Source organism: Halichoeres trimaculatus, unplaced genomic scaffold (assembly GCF_033239565.1).
Source record: "Halichoeres trimaculatus isolate MK-OKI-2021-1 unplaced genomic scaffold, fHalTri1.1 fHalTri1_scaffold_20, whole genome shotgun sequence".
Classification (NCBI taxonomy): Eukaryota; Metazoa; Chordata; class Actinopteri; order Labriformes; family Labridae; genus Halichoeres; species Halichoeres trimaculatus.
In genome coordinates this window covers 11,148,496-11,173,106 of record NW_027437198.1, presented here as the reverse complement: position 1 = coordinate 11,173,106, position 24,611 = coordinate 11,148,496, and the positions used below count along the sequence as shown (strand labels likewise).

Below are 24,611 nucleotides of genomic sequence, written 5' to 3'. Positions count from 1 at the left end.
CAGACCGCTACCCATCTGCACCCCCATGCAGAGCAAATGTAACCCGGCCCTTCATCATACAAAAATTAATCAATTACACAATCTCATAACGTTTCTCTTGCTTCATCTGGTTTAATAATGCTTGTTGTTATTACATCCCAGAAATCAAGTTTCCTGATGGCAAACATTAATGTAAATGTGTGCAAATATTTATTATCCAAACGGAACTCTGAGCATTTAATTATGTTCCAGTTTGCAGGATAAATATTGTCTGTGTGGTCTGCGGGGCACGAGTCTTGGATTTTATCGTTTCTGATCTGACGGAAGACTTCCTCTTTAATAACTGTCCTCAGCTCAATATGCAGCAGATGCCAAATCCAACTGAAGGAGTGGCTTACAAGCGTCTCTTTTTCACGATTACAGTGAATGCATCAGGAGGATCACTCTGCCTCACACTCTCGAGGGAAATAAACGGTATGATGACCAGACCTTTAGATGGTTTTATCCTCCCATATCTCACCACAGAGGCGGATTGAAATGTCCACTTCCATATGTATCATCAGAGTTTCTTACATAGAAATATTTTGGCTAAAGTTTGGATGAATTCTGAGGAAAAACCTGCAGAAGACTTAAAACATAAAAGCTGCAATTTCATGAGTGGCCACTTGAGACTGGCTCCAAAGAGGAGTGAATCTCCTTTTGGGCCCATATTGAAACTTTTGCACCTAAGTTTGATTGTGATTTTATTGAAGCTGTCGTGAATATTTTGATGGCTGGAATGTGTGATTGTGTGGTTATGGTTCATGTGCTGCTCTGGTCTGGTCTGTGGTGGTGAGACTCTCTGTGATGTCTTGAATCCCAGGTGAGCTCCTGAGAAACCCATCGGCTCAGTCATTTGTATTCTGCTGATCCTTTCTTCCATCTTTTCCTAATCAGACTTGTTCCACCGAGCATCTTCTCCAGAGTATTTTTCATTCTCTTCCACTTCTCTGATGTCATTTACTGCAACTTAAGGAATGAAGCATCACAGATTGGAGGAGTCGGCTTCGTTTGCATTCACAGCGGTCTGTGTGGGTCTCTCTGAGGCAGCGAGGACTCGGTGACTGGATGAAATACACCTCTCTGTTTCCACAGACTGCTTCCATTCATCACTCGTTTCTAATCTTCTTCAACTAAGAACTCAATCATGGAAAAAAAGGAGTTAATTGTGATTGCCTCTGATCATTGATGGGGAATAATCTCAGCAGGAATCCACTTTTGTCACCCTGTCAGTTAGCCAAAATCTCACAGATTAAAGGTGTAGTCAGCGGTCTAGGAGAAAACAAGTGGAGAGGTTGTTGATAAACTAATTTAGACCCGCCTCTTCCCTTCATACCCCAACCCTGGCTCCACACCCGAAAGATGATGGACGTGAATCATGGTGGAAACAAACGGAAAAACTGCGTAGCTGACCAACATGGCGGAGACTGGACCAGTGAACACTCGAGGGTCAGTTCGCTATAATACGTGAAGCCGTAATTACTGTTTCAAAAATAGTAGTAGTGTGACAAGTTTTAGTAGTATTGTAGCAAAAGATATTATAATATCTAGATATATGAATATTTTCTGATCAAAGACGTGCGATGCTCCACAATAGAAAGGCCGAGGTTGTTGAGCTTGGCTTTGAAAGAGACTTGACCCGCAGATGTACGACGGAGTAGGAGGACACTGTCCTCGGGAGATTTAGCTGCAACACTCGCCGGCTCCAGCTGTTTTAAAGGTATTTCTATCTTTAGCTCGCTAATATTGTTTGGGTTTTGCGGTTCTTTGATTGTCGAATGGTGTTTGATGTTCACTCTAATCTTGGTGCGCTAAAGGCGCACGGTTGTGTGCGCACCGGAGGGAGAGAAAGAGAGGGAGGGACATGGCTTTTATTGTGGTACAGTGCCTTGTATATGTGAATTAGAACTTGGTACACACAATGGTAATGAATCCAGTAATGAACAAGAATTTGTGCCCCCTGCACCTGTCATAATGTCCCCCTGTTTAATTTTGTCTGACGCCGACTCTGGGTTAGCACACTGCTAAGCTGCAAAGCTAAGGTAACCTGACTCCTCAGACAACATAGCCACAACTCAACTGCCATAGTTGATAACGCCACAACAGTTCATTTTGGCAGATTAGACAATAAGATGAACGCCCGACGGCTGTTACTGTTATGTGAAGCACCACAAAGCTAATCTTGCTATCCTGTCCAGCAGAAAGACGGTGACATCCGCGTTTTCAGCTCTGTTAAATTGCGGAGTTCCCTCCACCGTCGGAAAGCCACACCAATGTTGACCCAGGTCTTCCCTCTATTATGGTCACAGACCTTCTTTTTCATTTTATGCTCTTCTCTCCTTTTTCTTTTGGGCTGTTTTTCAGCCATTGCTACTGTTTGTATCACACTGCTTTCTTACGCTAACCGCACACGCTACGTAACATACTACTCCCCCTCCCCCCTCTGTCTGATCTGCAAATGAGTATGATCCGCCCCCTGGGTGTGTGGGGGTGTACCCTGTTTTGGTGGCTCAGTCCAAGCCACAGTATTTACCTGCTCAAGTTCAGAGCCAAGGCTGTGTATTCAAACCAGACTTTTTTCCAACATGCTGTCAGTGATGATATCTTGTGAATGGAGAGGAGAAAAACTGTGATTTTGGCAAATAGTTCAGATTAGATGATCACTGACTACACCTTTAAGGAGGGTGTCAGGTCATTTAAAATAATAAAGTGATACATTTTGATATGTGCTTTTCTATCATGTTCAATGAGTCACATGTGGAGCTAGTGTTTCTTTTTTTATTCTTGTTGCATAGATAAGCAGAATCCAGATGAGAGCAGGAACAGGAATAGCTCATTCATCATTGTCCTCCTCCACTTTATGTTACTTTTAGTCCGCGCGGAGGGATTGTGGGACAGCCGCTCTGCAAACAGTTTGTAAAGCATCTTCCAACTCAAACAGATTAAGATCTTAAAACTACTGGAGGGGGTGGGGGGGACAGCTCTCCGCATCCGTCCCCCTGGACTGCAGATTTAGCCTCAGATTTAAACGCCAGCCAAGAGCAGCAGCGAGGCTCTCTGTCGCTCTCAGAAAGACTCTGACTCTTTCTTCATCCAGATACACGGTGACAGAAAATTCACAAGGATATCAAAATGAAAGCACATTAGTCATCTGACATATTTTTGTGGAAACTTTCACAGGCTACAAAAGAAAAATACGCCTGTGTTGACTCTTAAGCCCCCGTGCACATAAGACTACGCTCCCTGCAGCTGAAAAATTGACCTCAAGTGCAATATCCCCCTGCTCGAGTTTGGAAAGTTCACCTCCATCTTTCACCTGCTGTTTTTTTCTGCTCAGTCTGTTGAGAAATCCTCACCTTCCGGCTATGTCTTATAAAGTGTGTTGACTGTTTGGCTAACAGATCTCTCCTTGATTCCTGGAAATGCAAACAGCTTCATGAGAGCACGTCTCCCGGAAAAATGATGCAATCTACAATTTTTTCCAGCTGACAGGTGAGACTGAGAGCACGCTGAGTTTTACAGCCGGTCGTTTAAGAGCTATACATCCTGAGCTCAGATTTAGACAACAACGTCCTTGGATTAAAGATGTATGAGTGGTTTTGTACAAATGAAACTAAATCTTTATCATGCACAGGAAGAGACGGGAAGTGGGAGATCAGCTGGCTAAATTCTATATTTTTCATCATGTCGGCAAAACTTAATCTTTCACTGTCCTTCTCCTGACTCAAGGTGAATCTGCTCGTCTTGACACATTCCTGTTTGAAGAGGTCAGATCCAGACCTTCCACTGACCTCAAGATCAAGAGGCCTTGAATGATCTATTGTAAAATCAATAGCAACTTCTGCCCGGAAGAATCCTGTAGCATACAATGACATATGACTGTCAAATGGAAGGTCAGAGGTCAAATGTTTTAAAGGCACATAGAAGTTGAAGAGACAAAAAAAACAAACAAGGTGTTTGGAGAAAGAATAATGCCAACAATCAGCTTCAGAAAACCATCTTATATCTCTCAGCAGGATTACTAAAGGTGGCAGAAATGAAAGTTTCAAAAAGCCGAGTGCACCAGAGAGCATGAAATTTGTTATTGATCTGAATTCCCCTTTGACACAGAAATGTGGGGAGGGCGGCTGAAGAGCTGCAGCCGCAGAACGCTCTCCTGAACTGGTCAAGTGAAGCAAACCAATCGCACTGTGAGCATGAATTACGGCATGAAAGTGAGTCCAGCTCTTGCCTCTGTGTTGTATTCAACACATGATTCACTGCATGGTTTGTCAGGGATTAGGGGAGATGAAGAGTTCATTTCAAATCAAAACATTTAACTTTAGACCATCGACTTCTCAAACATCCTGGTTGTGTTTGGTGACTTCCAAACTCTGGAGTCTCAGTTTCACTGGAAACAGTAAGAGCACAGGTTGAGATATTTGTCTCTTGCTGTAATTTAAACCATTAATATTCTTATCTGCCAGTTGTGCTCACCATAGAGTGACTTCTCTAACCCCATTTCCTCTCTGTGTAAAATCTGTCCCACATCTTCTCAGCACACTAAATTAGGATTGAGAGCAGTCCCAGATTATTCACTGTACTGTATGTTTCAGTGTTTGGGATTACTGATATTCCTCTCAGTGGCTTTTACGTAATACAAATTGGGTCAGCTCAGAGATCCAGATGCAGGAGTTTGACTTTTTTTTCATCAGAATGTTTGCAAATAACATCTCTGATGGATTATGACAAGATCAGCAAAGAAATTGCGCTTACTTTGTCCACAGGGGGAAGTCCACACAAACCAAAAACTCCTCAAAGAATTTTTTAACCTCTTAAAGATCCTAAATTATGCTATTATTTAGTGGGCATGACCTTCATATGTAAATGAGCCACCACTGATACCGCCCCGCTCTTCCATGTCACTAAGAGCGATGCCAAGAGCTCTGAGTGCTTAGATGTTGTTTAGAAAACAGTGAGGCTCGTTTACCCTAACATTACAGACTAAAACAACAGGCTAACCGCAGCTAAAGTTAGCATCCTGAAGCTAACACAGAGACAGGGGGGACACTGAGGAAAAGCTCTTTCATCTGCTCCACAGCACACAGCATTTAAAATACTCACATTTCCAGGGTCTGAGGTTTGTTGGCGGATGGTTGGTAATGTGCCTGGATTCAGGACCAGTCTATTGGCTAGCCCTCTGTTGGACTGTCCAAAGTTGGAAAAGCAGTTGGCCGTGAAGTGACTAGCACACACATGCACAATTTTACTGAGTGTAGCGGGCACATTTTCTTAATAAATGAACTCCAGCCACTTAGACTTGTCTTCCTTTGAGATGGGAAGCTTGTGCATGGAACTATGTGGCTGTTCACAGCCAAAAACAGAGCAGTGATGGCTCCTCAACTTTGGCGTTCTCCTCTCAGGAGGAGTGGGGTGGGGAATGGGGTGGGGAGTGGGGTGGGGAGGGGGTTTGGGGGTATCTGCTCCGGTGGACCAATCAGGTCAGACTTGCTCCTGATTGGTCAAAAAAGGGAATCGCTGACGTCGGCAAATCTCCAAAATCCAAACCGCTCGTTTGAGGGTCAGGATTTTACATTCACAAGCACTACTAAGTACAGGTTTTGTCATTAAATATCACATTTTGTGGGCTGGGAGGAAAGCCAAAGACCCACAAATTTCACTAAAATACTTAATAAAGTGATTTTTGCATAATATGGGACCTTTAAGACCTGAGCTTTTGTCTGGTGTGAAATTCTAAACCCACTTTGCTAATTGGGATAAGTAAGAATAAGTTTAAAACTAAACTTGGTCATTGTACAGGAAGTTTGACTGTTTGTGTTACGAGTTATCTGTTAGTTGTTTGTAAGTAGTGTTATTTTACTCAGATACGTTGGGGGTTTTTTTGTTTTGTTTTGTTTTTTCACTAGAATGGGTGTAATGCTGTGATTTCACCAACAGATGGTGTGGGTAGCTTCCCTAATAAGGCTAATAGGTCAGAGTTTAAAAATATGAAGTATTGTGGTTCTGAGAGGCAGAAATGTAATGTCCACATATGTGGACCCTGGGTCTTAAGAGGTTTAGAGGAAACCGGATATTGATCAGTTTTATACTTTGTAGCTGTTTGAAAAGACAGTAACTGAAATGATGAAATTGGATGCAATAAGTGAGTTTATTGGGAGCTTATATAATTCAACAGTAAACCCAAACCAAAAAGCAATGAAACCAACAGAACAAGTCATTTAATACGAGAATATGTCAAATCAGATCCCAGGAAGAAGTTGTTGAAAATTATCAAACCACCAAAATTATTACGATTGAGAAATAGTTCGAGTCCAAAAACAAAAAAAGTAGAATAAACAGTCTGAATTCAGTTTCATCCTTATTATCAGCCAATTAAAGGGAGGTAAAAAGTAGTTTCAATGTTTTTTTTCTGCGTACAACCAAAAGATGGTTGCTAAAAAGAAAGTACAAATGCCAAATTTTTGGTCATGCAGGGATAGACCAGACCACATTTTGTACAATATATATTAAAAAATTTTATCAACACTTTGTGTAGCATTAAACTGGAAAGTCTATGAGATTGTGAACACTACCGTAAAAAAGAATAATAAGAGGAAAATCTTTACCTGGAAATCCTGAAAATACCAAACAGAGCTGGGCCGTGGTGATTCAAATAAAACCCCCTCTTGTTTTCCTGTATTCAATTTTCCAGACTTAAATCATAGCTTGTCTTTTGCAGTGAAGCAACAATTTGATTTGACTCACAGGTGAAACTAACAGCTGAAGCTGTACGTCGAATGAAGACTTCTTTTAAGCCAGTGGAGTTGCCCTCTGCTGGACACTAGAAAGAATGCAGGTTAAAGACTCTACATGTTCAACTCTGAGGCCAAATACAATTCTTGGATGCAGTTAATGCCCATGCTTTGTGTAAGTGACACCATTTTGTGAACTTGATTTCAGTTTTTACCTTTGTTTTTGATTTTTGTGTCGTCATGAAGGACCAAACATAATATAATCAAGAAATAATTAGCTTAAGTCTTATAAGTTGGAATACATGGCAAATAAGACAGAGAAAGAAAGAGGAGAATTTTAGGAAAGTCAAAGCACATCATTGGCTGGTTAAGAGGAAGATGAGGGTCTCTTCTTCAGGATCCTCCTCCCAGCCTGTCTGGGGACAGCAGCAGGAGCCGGATCAGCAGCCGGGGCAGCGTTGGCATTGTTAGCTCCTCCTGCCTTCATCTCGTCAATGAAGGTTTCTATGGCAGCAAACTTCTCGGTCAGGTCGCCCAGGTGAGATTTGAGGGCGTTGAACTCCTTGTAGAGGTCATCCAGAGCTTCAGAGAGCGGCTGGATCCTGAAAAACAAAAACGGAGCAGCTTCTCAATGTGAAACAGAAACACTGCAGCCATGCATTCAGCCAGAGCTTGTTTTGAATAAGTGTGGTCATCTGAGTGTGATGAGAGTTTAGTTTAGTCGTCCTTGGTGTTTTGAATGTGCTGAAATGAAACAGCCTGGGTGGTGAGTCTCCACAGGAATTTGGCAAATCCTTCAGACTGAAATTACGTCCGGCTCCGTTGGGAACGCTCTGTGACCCAAGTCGTCAAAAGAAACTGCTCCTGAACGTATAAAAATACACGTAAGGGAGCTTTCCGCAAGGAATTCTGGGGTTTTCTGCTCCTCACCGCAGTATGGAGGACAAGACGTCATTATGGTCCATCATTACAGAAACATTACTGCAGAGGACATGAGAAAGGGATACTCTGCCACCTCCACATCCAGAATTTTTACCTTTTTTGTTCTGTTTTTATTTTTCAGTATTCATTTATATTTTTTGTAAAAATATTTCTTGCAAGTTTTTCACCAAAGTTAATCAAACCATGAAAGGAAAGTTTAGAAATTTGTTTTGATGTCTTTAGACAGAACCACTGAGGACCACAAGAGGTCGCCTTCTAAATTCAGAAATAACAAAATATTTTTGCAATAACATGCTGCAAATATGATCCACACTGTTAAAGTTGTTAGAGTAAGTGCTAGGAATATAAATTTTCCGTTAAAAAAAACCTTCCAAGGCCTTGGTTGGTCTTGTTTTCATGTTTAGCTTTCTAATCATGAAGATAATGTTCTCCTGCAGAGCTGCAGCTTTCGTTTGTTTGCTTTTGACTCAAAATGATTTTTTCGACACAAACCCCACACCTCTTCGTACATTAATAAACACCACCAGCTCTCGTTGGAAACCCTGTGAGTCAGACTGAAGGCTTTTGTGAGCTCTCGGCAGCTGGAAGCAAACTTTTTAGCAGCAGAGAAAGAAACAACACAGAAAACCAAAATTATGACCTTGAGCTGCAACTTGGCAACCGTGACAAAGTCAGGCTGGTTAGTCAGAGAGTGAGGATGAAAAGAAACCAAAAAACAACTCAATGACTACTGGGGAAAGTGAATCTACTTATGAAGATGAAATTATCGGGTTAAAAGCTTTAGAAGGGACACTTAATGGATCTTGTGTCAGGAGTATTTCACTAACTTGCTGTCGTCATATTAGCTGAACATCTATTTATTATCCATACCTGGCGTAGTCGGGCAGCAGAGACTGGTGGTCGTTCTGTAGGAGTCCTCTCATCTGGTTCAAGATGTCGAAGCGCCAGTTGTCCAGAACCTGAGTCAGGTTGGCCACGTTCCGCATGTTCACCCTCTCAGCTGGAAATAAAAGAAAGCACATGTATTGTATTCATTTAAAGGTCCCTTATTATGCAAAAATCACTTTATTAAGTCTTTTAGTTAAATTTGTGGGTCTTTGGCTTTCCTCCCAGCCCACAAAATGTGATATTTAATGACAAAACCTGTACTTAGTAGTGCTTGTGAATGTAAAATCCTGACCTAAAACGAGCTGTTTGGATTTTGGGGATTTGCTGACGTCAGCGATTCCCTTCCTGTTGCTAGAGAAATCTCTCCAGCAGCGGGAAGGGGAATGTCAAAGTTGAAGAGCCATCACTGCTCTGTTTTTGGATGTAAACAGCCTCATAGTTCCATCATGCACAAGCTTCCCGTCTCAGAAGAAGACCAGACTAAGTGGCTAGAGTTCATTTATCAAGGAAATGTGCCAGCTACACTCAGTAAAACTGTGCATGTGTGTGCTAGTCACTTCACCGCCGACTGCTTTTCTAACTTTGGACAGTACAACAGAGGGCTAGCGAATAGATTGGTCCTGAATCCAGGCGCATTATCACCCATCCTCCAACAAACCTGGGACCCTGGAAATGTGAGTATTTTAAATGCTGTGTGCTGTGGAGCAGATGTAAGAGCTTTTCCTCAGTGTCCCCCCTGTCTCTGTGTTAGCTTCAGGATGCTAACTTTAGCTGTGGTTAGCCTGTTGTTTTAGCCTGTAATGTTACATTAAATGAGCGTCGCTGTTTTCTAAACATTGGGCACCTGAAGCTCGTGGCACCGCTCTCAGTGACGCGGAAGAGCGGGGGGGTATCAGTGGTGCCTCATTCACATATGAAGGTCACGCCCACTGAATCAGAGCGTTCTGAACAGAGGGGCTATGACAGCCTGGAAACAATGCTGCTGTGCTTCATTTATTGGCTTTTTGGACCAAAACATGTTACTACCATTTCATGAAGACATCAATGATCCATATTAAACTACAGAAAAGGAGCATAATATGGGACCTTTGAAGGGTTATTGCACCGAAAATTAGTTGTGAAGCTCAACGGCATACTCTAGATGAGCTTTTTTGCCACAGATGATAAACCAAATGGAGATTACTGAGTCCAAAACCTAAAGAAAAATCAGAACTTTGGCTAAAGATGTAGTGAAAACTGAAGTTGTCTTTCAAAGTTGAGGAGCAGCTTTTTGATAAGCAGTTTGAATCTTTACAAACATAAATGAAGAAAATCATTTACTCTAAATTTCTAAAAAAAAAAGATTGACACCTCGAAACAGGGACTCTCTGTGCACTTTTACACGCAGAAGTTTGAGCAAGAATGCACGTTTTTTTAATTTGATTTTAAGCAAGAATCAACAGCAAGGATTCAGCGTAATTTTCACCTCTAGCTTTGACATCACCATGAGGAGCCCTGAACTTGACCTTTGACCCAGAGAAAACAGAGAGTAATCTGGGTGCTCACAGCCATCCCTGTAGTTCCACTCGTCCGTGGCGGTCGATGTGGATGTCGTGCGTCGTCTCTGGGCCAGCACAGTTGCAGTGGTGACTGCCAGTAACAGCAGCAGCACGCTCAGTTTGGAGGCCATGATCGAACCAGCTCCTGGAGGAAGGAGTTACAGATTAATTTAACAACCAAACCCACAAACGATGGCAGTCATGCCTCCTTTCACACGCACCTCTGACATCACAGCAGACTTGTTCATTTGCAGCATGTGTTCAGCCAGTTCTGTTGTTATCATTGCGTTTAAAGACAATTTGTAAAGAGCATTTTAAAACTGTCCCGGGCAGCCTTTTGGATTTAAAAGCATACATATTGTTCAGTAATGTGTGTAAAATCATTTTTTGCTTCCCCTTTCAAACTGACTTCATGACTGCATGATGTCTTAGTTCTGTATGCCAGTCTGTTAGCCTGCACTGCAAAGTCTGCACACTGCAGGGATTAAACTCTTCCTTTGCAAGGTGTTAAAACCCTGTACGGCTTTGCCACCACTGTGGACCATCACTCCTGATAAAGCAGAGAAAAGGAAATCTAACTTTTCAGAGTTAAACTTCTAAGTCTTCCAGGCGTGTCAGAGGGTGGAACGGGAGACGAGGCCCCGAGGCTAAACTCTTGGCTCCTGCAGTCGACTCACATTAAGGAATGAGTCCGAGCACCAGTCAGAGAGCAGAGGCACCGGGCGAACTGACACAGAGACTTGGAAAAGTGAGACTTGGCATGTCTCTGCAGCTCTCCTCCAGAACTACCTCAGCAGCTTCATATTTGTTCCACGGAAATACACACCAAATCACACCCACCCACAGACGCACGCACACACACTCACAGACACACACACACACACACACACGCAGCTATAATAATACACAGACGCTGCAGAAGACTATACAGTTTGTCATCTTTGACATGTGTGTTTGGATAAATTTCACATATTTAAACGTGAACCTGCTCGTCAGCTCAAGTTGGGCCAGATGTGGACAAAACCCCTTTGTGTGACAGTCTGAGTCAAGGAGAAACAAAAAGAGCATTTACATTTACAGTCCAGTCCTCAAAAATTTGCATCCACATTAGTAACTTGTTTTTCAAGAGATTTTTTTTTTCAAAAATATCAACAAAAACATAGATTTTTCTCTTCCTGATGTTTGCTGCAGCACAAACAGTTTAACAAATGCAGTATTTACATGTGTTTAAAGATTCTTCAGTTGAAATCAGAGCCAACAGAGTTGTGAGATAAAAAAAAAAATTCATTTTCTGTCCTTTCTTAAGTAGTTTCCAAAATAACATGAGCGTTATCCTTTAATCCATAATAAGATTAGACATAACGGGAACACTTGCAGGATGTGCTGTCATTCTGAGTGAACACACATTAAAAAAAACTGTTGTCTTTTGAATATAAAATATTAATATTGATAGTAACTTTAATGCAAATAATAAAAGACACATTAAACACTAGTAAACAGCCATCTGCCCTCAGGCATGCACGCACTGAGACGCATTAAAACAACCACAGTCTGCAAACTTCTTCCCCTCCTCTGTAGGTTTTCTCTGATCAGGCTTTTTACACAACATAAATTATCTGTAACTAGACTCAGTCTGACCACCATGGATTGAGTTTGGCTCTGTGGTGAGAGAAGACACATGGGGGAAATTTCCCAGTACCATTCAACATTCAAAAGGCAGATGCCTTATTCAAAATCCTGCTCAAGATTAATAACGAGTTATTCAGTTTCATCTCAATCCCTGCTCATGCATTCATGCTGCATTCATACTCCCTTTCAAAGCCCTGACATAAAAAAAATCTTTCAGCTATAAGAGATTTTCATTAAAGCTACTGTTTCATGATCTTTATTATTATTTCTTTATTTCAATAAAGTAGCTTTTAAAAAGACAAAAGAACAAAGTTAGCATACAAATAAGAAGATAAATTAATGCTCTTTGCACATACCTGCAAAAAGATGGAGTATACCTGTTGTCCTGCAGCTCCTCTACAGTAAAGCTTCCAAATAGTCTTTACACAAGGCACTGACAGGCATGAAAGAGAAGAAAGAGAGAAGAAACACACACACCCCTGCTGCCACAAGCATGCATCCACATGCATATACAGTAGTCACACACACTCTTGCTTTGCTACACACACAGCATCAACTCTTTCCCCATCATTACAGAGGCCCGGTGGTCAGCACATTGTGGTTTGGGTTTGAGTAGAAGCTCCAGCACCAAAGTTGGTTTCATGTGTTTCAACCACTGATTGTGCACATTTGTGTTTTTGTGAATGTGTGTGTGTGTCTGTATTTTATACAACCCTTGTGTAAAGTCACATCTTGGAGTACATACAAGTATGAGATCATCAATGAATTTCACCAGGCTCTGCTTTTACTTAAGGCATAGAAATAGGGGGGAGCAAGATATGATCTGGAAATACTGGTAATTAAAAAAAAAAATCTGCATGTAAAAAGAGACAGACAGTGAAAGAAAGAAAGAAAGAAAGAAAGAAAGAAAGAAAGAAAGAAAGAAAGAAAGAAAGAAAGAAAGAAAGAAAGAAAGAAAGAAAGAAAGAAAGAAAGAAAGACGAGATAAATGAAATAAAGAAAGAAAGACGAGATAAATGAAATAAAGCTGAGATTTTCGCTTGTTCTCAAACATCCACACAGGCAAAGATTGGGAAAGATAAACGGGCCGGTTAGCGTGAGCATGTCCTCCAAAGTGATTGGTTGATACGCACGTCCGTCAATTGATTCCTTTCCGGTTTCCTCTGTTGCTAAGTAACAGCTCCTATGCGCCACTCAGTCCACCAAACACGAGCTAACTAGATGCTATATCAAAGATTTTTACGAATAACAAACATTTTATGTGACTTTTTGTCGTTGAAGTAACTCCTCTGAGACCATGACAGCCATAAAAGACGGAGAACACACGGCTACGATCTACAAACTGGTGAGAATACCGCTTTCTTTAGCTGCCAAGATAGCAAATAGCTCCAACGGTGCTCGAAACCGCATTCAGGAATTATTCAATTTTAAGTCCACTAAGACTGTAAAATACAAAAATAACTCACAGACACCCATCCGAAACGCTAATGATCTCCAAGTAAATTCGGCTTAAACTAAAACTACCCAGTGCTTTGAATTAACTCAAACTGGTATACTTTCTATAGTCAACTTGAGGGTCTCTGTAGTCTTCAGCTCTCAGTTTTAAAGTCCAGCTCTATGATGAATGTAACCTAATAAGTAGACAGGCGTTCCTTATAGTTCCACAAAATGTTAGAAATAGTTCAACCTGTGCATCATCTCGTCGTTTTTTGTGTTTCGTAACTGAGCACAACTAATTCTCACATTTCTTTTAGATTAAAGAAGGACAGTACGTGGAAGCAATTCATATCCTAAATGGACAGCTACAGAAACACACTAAGGTAAGTATGGGAAAATGTTATTCAGGTAGCGTAATCGGGAGTTTTTGTGTTTAATATATCTGTGAGCACTTTATGGCTCTTGTTTTGCAGATGTTTGGAAAATAAAAATATTTTACTGTACACAACCAAATAAATTAAGTTCTCCATATTAGGCGCATGCTGTAGAGTTAAATAAGTATGCACATGATTTTACTGTTGTATTATTTTCATTTTTCTTGTGTGCACATCATAGAAACTATGCAAGAGCATGTTATCTTGTGCTCATAGGTAGTATTGCATATACATGATGTTATAATGATTGCACAATAAAGCTACCTTGTAAATAGTAAATGGTAAATGAACCAGTGCTTATATAGCGCTTTTCTAGTCTTATTGACCCTTGTAGTATCTTTTGCTGACTTGACACTTAAACACACAAGAGATTTACTAGTTTGCACAAGATAAAAAATTTTCTGGATAAGACATAAACTTTATTTTGAAGCAATTTATTTTGAATTCAAGCTTATATAGTTTATGATAATAGTCAAATATTAATACCATGGTCCTCTAGTTTGAAAAAAAAACCACACCATATATTGTATTTGGGAATTTGTTTTTGGTTAAATAACTGGTCTTTCAAATGTACAAATATCGTGCTTCTATCATCTATGTGTTGTAGTTTTTTTCTTGAATGGGGGGATCTGGCTGGGTTTTTCCTCTGTTTTGTTTGTAAGAGGTCTCTACCATGAGTATAAATGCTGCAGGGTTAACAGAGACTAACCTTTATTTCTACTGTGTCTCAGTCCAGGGCGGCACTATCCCTACTTGGCTTCTGCTACTACCACATCCAGGACTTCACCAACTCTGCAGAGTGCTACGAGCAGCTGACCCAGCTGCACCCAGAGGTGGAGGAGTATAAGGTGTACCACGCCCAGTCCCTGTATAAAGCTGGTGCTTATCCTGAAGCCACCAAGGCCTCATTCGCGCTGGATAATCCAAACAGTCACACAGAGGTGCAGCACACACTCACAACCACACACACACTCACATACTATACCTCCAAAAGCCAACTTCTCAGCAGCTACACTTTCATTGCTTTTTTATGGGGAAGTTAAAATGTTTGGGTCCAGCTGTTCTACCACTGCCTCCAATTTGCTTTTTATCAACAACTCCAACTTATACACTTATGGTTTTATTCACTCTGTTCCCTCCATCTGTTACACACTTAAAATCACTGGAAGCTGTTGTTCAACAGAAGTTTTTTAACAAACCCATATGGACCATAAGTGGACGACAAGCTCTATGTGGCTCAGCAAATAAGAACACTTCCCTTTTCTTTTTAAACAAACGTGAAATAACAATAATGCTCGCCACTAAAATCTCATCTGTAACATTATTGAACCACCTCACATAGAATTCGTATCATCTTTTATTCGTCGCTGTCATTATTTTATCCGTGTTATGTTGTAAAACTCGAAGCATGTCTGCACTTAAAATTCATCTCTTATTTTGCAGACAGATTATGGATCATAAAATTAAATTATAGGTAGCAGTTTGGACCTGAATCTGTGGCTCGTGTTGATGCATGCAAGCAGCACTTGGCTTTCTACACCATGCCTCTGTTTTAACTTTGGTTCACTCCTCCTCCATCCCTCTCTGTCTCTCTTTCACTCTCCCCCTCTGTCTCTGGCACAGATGGTAAAGCTACAAGCATGCATCAAATATTGTGAGGAGGATTACTCTGCTACCAAGGTGACAAGCGCTCTCACATTATCTGTTAAAACATACAAATGATGCCGGTTTGGTTCAATATGGTGGCAATTTGGATCATCATTATTATCTGGCACCAGACCTGTGTGCTTACTCATTTTCTGGGTGCTGTAACTGTATTTGTGTATGTTCCTGTGTGTGTGTGTTCAGTCACTACTGGAGCAGCTGCCTCAGGAAGATCCAGACTACATCCACAATATGGGCTGTTTGCTCTACCAGGATGGGAAGCATGAGGAGGCCTGCAAGAAGTTCACGTCAGCCATGCAAGTGCTGGGATATGTTCCAGGTATACACATGGAAACACCCTCATTAACATTCAGCGTGGGTTCTCTTGTGCATTGCTTCAGATTTACTGTCAGAACAAGTCTTTGTCTTTGTCTCAGGTTTCATGAGAGAGTTTAAAGTTCTGCAGGTGTTCATGATTTATATCAGTTTTTCATTTTTACAGAATTTGAGATATTTGATCCTGAAACCTGATACAATGATCATTTTAGGCTACGTTCAGACTGCAGCCCTTAATGCTCAATTCCAGTTTATTGCTCAAATCCGATTTTTGTGTTTAGCTGTTCAGATAGCACCTGTAATGTGACCTGACTGCAGACTGTGATGTAAACAGCTCATGCTTCAGAAGTGACACGCATGCTCAGTTTAACATTAATGACATCACGCACAGCACGGTGTGAAGAGGAGCAACAAACAGAGCAAAACTGAGCTTCACAATGCTGGAAAGTTTGTTTCCATAACGCAAAACCTGATGTTACAGCAGCTCACTTTGAGTGAGCTCTTTTTAAAGTAATTACAGCTATATTTTATTTCTTATAAACCTTAAGGCGGACACTCTCTCCCGCACCGGGGTCTCTCCCGCCGGCCCTGCTACATCTCAGAGCGGTAGTGCGCTGAACAGGTGAATAAAGAGGCAAAAACTTAGTTTTGTCATCTGTTCTGATGTTCGTAGTTTATCTGAGGGCAGATCAGACAGGAGCAGATGGATCTCTGACTGACGCTGTCTCGTAGGAAAGTACAGCAGCGCACAAATACGCTCGGATGAGATGGACAGCAGTGGATCATCGGTGTCTCTGCGTCCTGTAAACTGTTATTTTAGCCTGATTAATCCATTCAAAAAGTCGGCGCAGTGTTAATAAACTAAGTTTATTAGATATTATAAGACAAACGTATGATTCATTCACTTTTATCCTTTATTGTGTGTGTAATGGAGACGCCAGTCGATCGCCCCAGCGCTCTCTCACTTTTTTCTCATCCTTTTATGCATCGTTTGATCAAGCTCGTAGCTGGATAAATAACTAAAACTCTTTATTTAAAAAAATAAAAGCATACACTTTTTAAGAATCATGTCTATATAAACCTCTAATTATGTTTTGTCCATGAAGTGACTTTGAAAACATTCGTCCTGAGGTAAACTGACGTCAAAGTAGCATTAAATGCGACCTGGCTGTTCAGACCGCAGTCGCATTCAAAAAAATCGGATATGTATCTGATTTAGTACCACATTTGAAAGTGGCCTGAATCTGGTTTGAAAAGGTCAGATTCATTGCGATTTGTGCTGTTCACACTGTCAGAAACAAATCAGATACAAGGAACAGATTCAGGTCACTTTTAACTGCAGTGTGAACGTAGCCATAGAGTCAACATTGGTTCCTCTGTGTCTTTCCTGCAGCATTGTCCTACAACATCGCCCTGTGTTACTACAGCCTGAAAAACTACAATCAGGCCCTGAAGTACATCGCAGAGATCATTGAACGAGGCATCAGGGAACATCCAGGTAAAAACACACCTCACTGTATCACCATCATCCCATCTCTGTTTGTTCTGCTGTAGACAAGCTGTCACCTCTGGTTCAGCCTGATCCTTTGGTGTGACATTACTCATCAAGCTCACAACCAATCATTTACCTGAAGTGTTTTTCCTGTCTGCTAGAGCTGAGCGTGGGGATGACGACTGAGGGTATCGATGTCCACAGTGTGGGCAACACTCTGGTACTTCATCAATCTGCCCTGATTGAAGCCTTCAACCTCAAAGCTGCCATCGAATATCAGCTGAAGAATTGTAAGATACTCTTAGTGTCTCGTAATGAAAAAGTGGTTTCTCACATGAATACAGCTACTCAGAGAAAACAGAGCTTTGCCTGTTATCTACAATCCCCTCAGCAGCGTCTGCAGCTCATGAGCTGACTGTATCATGCACAGGCACACTGCATCATTTTTATAAAACAGCTTTCCTGCACAAATTCTAAAAATTGGGTTAGAACACCACCAAGCATCGCAACAATGGCTTATGGAATAACAGTATTATATCTTATACAACCACAGGTTCTGTGATTCAGTCCCAAATCAGATCACTTTCATGCAGCTTTAAATGTAGCTACAGAGAGGGAGACAGGGGCAGAAATCTCCTGGAGAAGCACTTGTAGAGCCTTTTATCTTCAAAAGTGGGGCTGACCTCCTTCCTTTCTCCAACATCAAACAGAGGCTGAAGAGATGAGCTCCCATGTAGAGCTTAAAAGGAGTTAGAGGAAGTGTCCTGATACCCAGGTGGTTAAAGGACTTAACCATGAGGCCTCAATGTCCCTAAATTATCCCTTTTAATTCTCTTTTTTTCCTCTCTCTTTGATTTTTTGTCTGTAGCTCATCTCAGAACGGTATGTTAGGGGCACAGAAGAAAAGCTTGAGTATTTAGAAAACCCAAAAAGAAAAGCTCAATTGTTACCAAATGATGCCCTGAAATAGACACATATTGCTCTACTGGTGAAAATTTGGAAATAGCCAGTTCAAAAACACCCAGGGTGACCATTCTCATCTACCTAAAAGTTTCTTGTGGAGTTTTTAACCAGCTCTGTCACTGTGGGGCGATCTTCTTTATGAGGTAAAGGGAGGGAGGGATGCAAAAATGGAATTAGATATTCTGGATATCCCAATATACATAAAATCTGGATTTATTAGACCAAAAATGCCTTTGACAGAACAGAATGAGTGTTAGTTTAAAAAAATCACTGAAGATAAACAAATGTTCTTGTTCACAGGGCACCTCCCAGTGTTAATTATTGAGTTTCTCCAAAATCATTTTCGAGGCTGTACTCAGCTCATTTTGCTCATCCCACAACGAAAACTCACAACAGCACTGAAAGAGATTCAAACTAACTGCTCTCAATCCTCACTCCTCTGTTTCTCTGCAGTGAAAGGAGCTCAAGAAGCTTTGACGGACATGCCCCCCAGATCAGAGGAGGTAACATCACGACCACCGTACACCTTGGGAGTGTGTTTGTGTGTGTGTGTGTGCACCTTGGTTCCCCTCCCCCCTCGGCTAAGTGTGATAATTCTGCAGTAATGACAATGAAGGCTGTCTGGACCTGCCCCTCTGACAGCCTGCAGATAACACAGATTAATAGAATATCAGGACAGAGACGAGGTGTGGAGGCTTACATGGACATAGCTGTGATAGTTTTATCATTTAAATCTGCTTCATTAAAATTAATGTGCAGACGGGGGCACTGTCTATGGATCAGTCTCTAATTGTCATCCAGTGAGTCATGGCTGTTACGGTGCAAGCAAGAGCAGTGTGTAACTACTGCCCCCTTGTGGCGTTTGATATTAAGTGCATCTTTTTTTTTAAGATAAATTATTGTAAATATCGCTCTGTTTTAGTTTTTTTTAATCCTTAAGTTAAACCCTGATGTTTCTATGTGTTTTTCCAGGAACTTGATCCAGTGACTCTCCACAACCAGGCTCTGGTGAACATGGACTTGAAACCCTCAGAGGGTTTTGAGAAGCTGGCCTTCCTGCTGCAGCAGCCCTCCTTCCCCCCAGTCAACTTTGGAAACCTGCTGCTGCTCTACTGCAAACATGAGGTAAAAACAGGCCGAGGAGCAGGCTGCGCTTAATCTGAGGGGTCCCTGGAGCTGTCTTCATTAAACAGAAGCTGTGTTTCCATTACACCTGGAAATGCGCAAAACGTAAAAATCGCAATAAAAAAATGGTAATGGAAAGCCACATTTTCGAAAAACCTCTTAAATTTCGATAAAAAGTTTTTACGCTCTTATGAGGTGTTTTCGATATTGAAGTTTCTCGCAAAAGTGCAATGGAAACACCTTTTTCGCAAAAACGTCATGTTGTCATAACAACACACCTCCCTTACCTCCTTGTACATGTCCACTGCCACACAAACAGACTCTGACAGGATGGTTGTGAGCGGATCAGAGAGCAGCAGGAGGCAGGGGTGGAGGTCTGTGTGCGTGAGTGAGAGTATGTGAGCTGGAGATGATGATCTTCATTCATTGTTTTGTTCATGCCTGTTTTGAGTTAGCATGAACACGGCCGACAGTTTGAGCAGTGAAAAAAACACTAATGTTCAAGAATCAGCATCATCACGACTGCAGCATCCAGACGGACATTATGTTTTACTTTACTCAAGTTGTGCGCAATTCTGGTCATAATGGAAACACCGGCAAGGCAAAATTGTTCTTTATCGAAAATTCACAAACATCGCTTTGATTTTGCGAAAAAGTGTAATGGAAACGCAGCTAGAGACTTGTCATCAAGGTGACCCTGTGAATAATGAGGGGATGAGAAGGGGGTCTGCGTCAGTATTTCCACCATATGGTAAAAAACTGAGGTTCCACACAAGGAGGAACAATGTTTCTAAAAGGATTTGGGGTCATGTGATGTAAGTTCATTAAAATGGTGTTAAGACCGCTGCTGGATAGTTTCCCCCCTTCTCCCCTCTCTCTCAGTACTATGACCTGGCAGCTGACGTCCTGGCTGAGAACGCTCATCTCACCTACAAGTTCCTCTCCCCGGTAACTACCTCTCTGCATAAAGCATGACCTCTACAAACACATTAATATTCCTCCTCACCTGCACACCTGCTCAAATGTTCTCATCAATCATGGAAGGTTTCCTCTGCAGCAGCCATATGTTTATGTTTTTGTCTTTTGCAGTACATGTACGAGTTTCTTGATGCTTTGTTGACCTGCCAGACAGCCCCAGAGGAGGTACTGGACGGCATTCTTTACCAAAACCACATTCCTTGTTTTTGTTTTGTTCTGTTTTTATGTACCTGAGTTCTCTCATATCTCTTATTCTTAGAGTTACTTTTACCAAGTTCCCGTCTGTTTGCTTTGCAGGCTTTCAGAAAGTTTGATGAGATGAACGGCAAACTGACAGAGCAGTTACGCAAGCTGGCTAAGCAGGTAGCTATGTTCAAATTTGGTGGAGCGTTTTTTTCTTTGCATAATAATGTTTTATTCTGTATGAATTCCAAATTTCACATATCTTTTCTTTTAATTTACAATACTAATGTACCATACACATTTTTTCTCCTGATTATATATCCTCATCTTTGAGCTCTTCTTCTGTCTAACTGCAGTTTCTTCAGGAAACTTTATAAAGTTATAATTAACACTTTAACATGTACAAAATGTGTCTGTATCTGTTGTTAGTTTTATGCTAAAGCAAAATGCAGATTGTGAGGTAGATACAATCTGGCTCAGTTTGCTTCTGCATGTTTTTTTAAAGGTGCAGGAGGCTCGACTTGCTCGGGACGATGAAGTTCAGAAGAAAGCTTTACAGGACTACGACCTAATGCAGGAAAAGTGAGGATACACACACACACACACACACACACACACACTGTACATGTGTACAAATTGCAGGAATTTCAAACTAATGCTAACAGACTGAAGTCAAAGTTTCATGATGGAGATAGGAATGAAAGTATCATTTATACCAGCTGGTTGTCCTTGAACGAGTGTTAGCATTGTAAAAGTGAAGACATCATCTCGTCTCAGGTACATCGTTGTCCTCATGGCTCAAGCCAAGATCTACTGGAACCGAGAGAACTTCCAGATGGTGGAGAAGATTTTCCGAAAGTCGGTAGAGGTGTGTAACGAGGATGACACCTGGAAGCTGAACGTGGCTCACGTTCTCTTCATGCAGAACAAGTACAAGGAGGCCATCGGCTTCTACGAGCCCATCGTGAAGAAACACTACGATAACGTGAGTGCAGCAGGGGGACTTTAACACAGTCAGCTGCTCTGAGAGGAGGAAGTCAGGTCTGAACAGTTTGCCTTTTTGTCCAGGTGGAGCAGTGTAACATTCAGGAGTGTCCCTGCAAGTGCAAACCGTCGGTAAAGATAGACTGAAACGCTTTGATTCTTCTGGCGTGCCCTGAAATCTGTGCATGAAACAGAATTTTTTGTTTTCTATGTGGTTTGTTGGTTTGCAGTGGTGATTTTGTCGTTTACTTTTTATCTTTTTTTAACATCTGATCATGGATATCTTGGTTGAAGGTCTTTTATAGTTACTGACTGAAGAGGTACAAGAAATAGAAAATAATTAAACTATTGGATTGGCATTGTTTAGTAGAGTTATCATCCTGTGCAAGAAAAGTCCTAAAATGATAAAAGTTTAGAAAAGACTTAACATTTTCATTCCTTCTAGAGATTTGAATGCACCCACTGTTCTTGAAATAAAAGAGCGAACAGAGACAAGGCCATAAAAGAAGTTGTTAAAGAAGCTATTATAAACTAAAATGTGTGTGTGTTCCTTCTGTAGATCCTGAATGTGAGTGCTGTTGTCCTGGCCAACCTGTGTGTGTCTTACATCATGACCAGCCAGAACGAAGAGGTGCGGCACACAGTAATACAGAGCTGTTTATCTATCGTCAAGTGTCATTAGAACAATAAAAGGGTCCAGTCTGTTAGACAGTAACTGATCACAGAGATTTGTTGGCTTACTCTGTGCACTAAGCACTAATTTAAGGTGAGTTTTAAGATTTTATGTGACTCTTCCCTTACTTCAATGTGTTACAGAGGGACTCTGCTAACTTTCAGATTTATTTGTATGTACATTTTGATGGCAACACCTGTTTACTTCTGTTATCAAAAGTGCTCCAATTCCTAGTTTCTTCTTTCTTTCTGTCTCTTACCGTTCCGGTTCAACAGGCAGAGGAGCTGATGAGGAAGATCGAAAAAGAAGAAGAGCAGATCTCCTACGACGACCCTGAAAAGAAGGTTTTTCACCTCTGCATTGTCAACCTAGTCATCGGGTGAGTTCCAGATGCTGCTGCTTGTTCAATAATCCTGCTGAAAAACTCATCCAGGACTAGGAATGAGCATTGATAAGATTTTATTGATATCTATCCTCTTATCGATTCTGCTCATTGATTCAATTCTTTATCGATTCCCTTATCAATTCCTTCTTTTTCAAGTGAATAAATAAGTAATTGGTCACTGGATCTGGATATCTCCCGGCATAAACATAGATAAATAAATTAAAATTGCATGTCATGTGACGTTGATATACAGTTTTGTAATGTTATTGACTCAAGTAAGCCATCTACTGTCTCAAAGTAACTTTTCTTTCATTTGCCTGAAAGTATTTTGACATCTGGAGTTCTCAGTATTGTTTAAAAAGAGTAACTATGATATGCCTCTGTGATGAAAGTTGAGATTCTACTCTGAAGCCAAAGTTATACCGATGTATGCTAACCGCTAGCGTATCAATGCAATTTCCGGTTTACATTAGCATCAAGCTAGGCCTAGTTTGTTTATATTGTTTTTGGTAAATAAGGAGATTTAAATCATGTTGAATGTATTAAATAGGAATCTCCTGTGAGAGAGTAATTTACATTTCTTTGTGTGTTCAGTTCGTTAGTAAAACTTCCAGCTGGAAATCCTTAAATAGAGTTTTCTTGGGAAACGATACCTAACTGCTAAGCTAAGATAGCTGCTGCAGACTAGTCACATCAGAATTGTTAAGCGCAAAGGCTAACGATGTCGATGGATTGAAACATTTCTTATCGATTCTCAACAGGAACCGGTTTTTCGATTCCCAACCCTATCCAGGACCAAAACACCCATGGGCCTTTTTAGCTGCTCTGCTCCCCTTTAGAATCCAAGCTCCCACATTCGGTAACAGGAACTATCTGCTTTCAGACACCTAATCTAAAGCTGTGTTTTTAATTGTTTCTCCTAAGAACTCTGTACTGTGCTAAGGGGAACTACGACTTTGGCATCTCTCGAGTAATCAAAAGCCTGGAGCCGTACAATAAGAAGGTCAGATATTTATAAATGTCTCACTCTGCTTTGTTCAGACACCCTCACAGTCAAACTTTGTGAACAGATGACACAGAGGACACACTTTTTAGGTTTTATGGTCCTCATTAAAGTCATTGTTTGACCTTTAAATACCAAACATGAAAGAGGAGCATCATGTGTCCAACCTAAAATAACCATCTGAGCCTTTCAGGGGTCTCCCGCTGAGGTCTCTCCTCTGAGGCTGAGCTGCTCTTTTTAGGGACCTTTTGATCCAGTCCAGTCACAATAGCAGGGTCAGGCTGCAGCTGAGTCCACCAAGCTCCAGCTGAGAAAAACAAGCCGTCATTCCTCACAGTTTCCCTCTCCCAACTCCACACACAGTTACACACACAGTTAAACACACAATTATTGTAGATATTTTTTCACTTATCAACCTGTTTCTGTCTTTATTCTGCTGCAACACCTGAAATTCAAGTCTTACCAAATCCTGAAAACCAGCATTTAGGATATGTGTGTGTGTGTTTGTGTGTGTGTGTAGCTGGGGACGGACACATGGTTCTACGCCAAACGCTGTTTCCTATCTCTGCTGGAGAACATGTCCAAACACATGGTCATGCTGAGGGACGCTGTGGTGCAAGAGTGTATTCAGTTCCTGGAACACTGCGAGGGTAAGCTACAGTACACACACATCACACACATACACACACACCTGTGAAAATGCTAGCTGCCTGCGATAGCCATTGCTCAGAAATAAGAGCTGCTTTTGTTTCTCTCCAAACTGTGTGTGGATTCATTAAGAGTAGAGTCTCCTCCTGCTCATTTTAAGAGTCATACAGTAACATCTGTTGAAGCTTTTTTACGTCCGCCTTTCAGTTAAAAAAGTGTTTCTGTGTCATCTGCATGCAGTGTACGGGAAAGAGGTTCCTGCCATCATCGAGCAGCCTCTGGAGGAGGTCCGCATTCACATCGGCAAGAACACCGTCACCTATGAGGCCCGGCTGCTGAAGGCTTTGTTCTACGAGGTCATTGGCTGGAACAAGTGATGTCATCACACAGGTGCTGCTGATGATTCCATCACTATTTCACAGAATAATGGACTGGAGGTGGGGGACAGTCATCATGCTTGTACTGGTCCACAAACACACTCTTGCACTTCCACACTGATGTGTTTTGAGTTAAGTCTGTGTACAAGGGAAACAAAAGATTTCCAGTACCTGACTTTATTCAGGCAGCTTTTGGACTTATT

The 24,611-nt window shown here is 41.3% G+C and overlaps 2 protein-coding genes across 4 annotated transcripts; one reads left to right on the top strand and one right to left on the bottom strand.

Moving 5' to 3' along the window:
* Positions 1-6,269: 6,269 nt before the first annotated feature.
* On the bottom strand, positions 6,270-13,312 carry LOC141809629 (uncharacterized). 2 transcript variants are annotated; one of them, XM_074696735.1, is made up of 4 exons: positions 13,213-13,312; positions 10,125-10,262; positions 8,562-8,691; positions 6,270-7,351 (listed from the first exon to the last, which is right to left on the bottom strand). In XM_074696735.1, the coding sequence occupies exons 2-4, from the start codon at positions 10,246-10,248 to the stop codon at positions 7,117-7,119; spliced, it is 489 nt and encodes a 162-aa protein (XP_074552836.1). In that variant the 5' UTR covers positions 10,249-10,262; positions 13,213-13,312; the 3' UTR covers positions 6,270-7,116. The 2 variants fall into 2 exon arrangements, with proteins under 2 accessions (XP_074552836.1, XP_074552837.1); XM_074696736.1 differs by lacking the exon at positions 13,213-13,312 and adding an exon at positions 12,103-12,224.
* Positions 12,867-24,570, top strand: ift70 (intraflagellar transport 70). 2 transcript variants are annotated; one of them, XM_074696731.1, is made up of 19 exons: positions 12,867-13,091; positions 13,501-13,566; positions 14,349-14,558; positions 15,241-15,297; positions 15,466-15,601; positions 16,991-17,095; positions 17,251-17,379; positions 18,506-18,555; positions 19,025-19,177; positions 20,060-20,125; positions 20,267-20,320; positions 20,453-20,518; positions 20,844-20,920; positions 21,116-21,323; positions 21,882-21,953; positions 22,271-22,374; positions 23,305-23,383; positions 23,904-24,033; positions 24,272-24,570. In XM_074696731.1, exons 1-19 carry the CDS (start codon positions 13,044-13,046, stop codon positions 24,406-24,408), a joined length of 1,947 nt encoding a protein of 648 aa, XP_074552832.1. In that variant the 5' UTR covers positions 12,867-13,043; the 3' UTR covers positions 24,409-24,570. The 2 variants fall into 2 exon arrangements, with proteins under 2 accessions (XP_074552832.1, XP_074552833.1); XM_074696732.1 differs by lacking the exon at positions 15,241-15,297.
* The last annotated feature ends 41 nt before the right edge of the window (positions 24,571-24,611 follow it).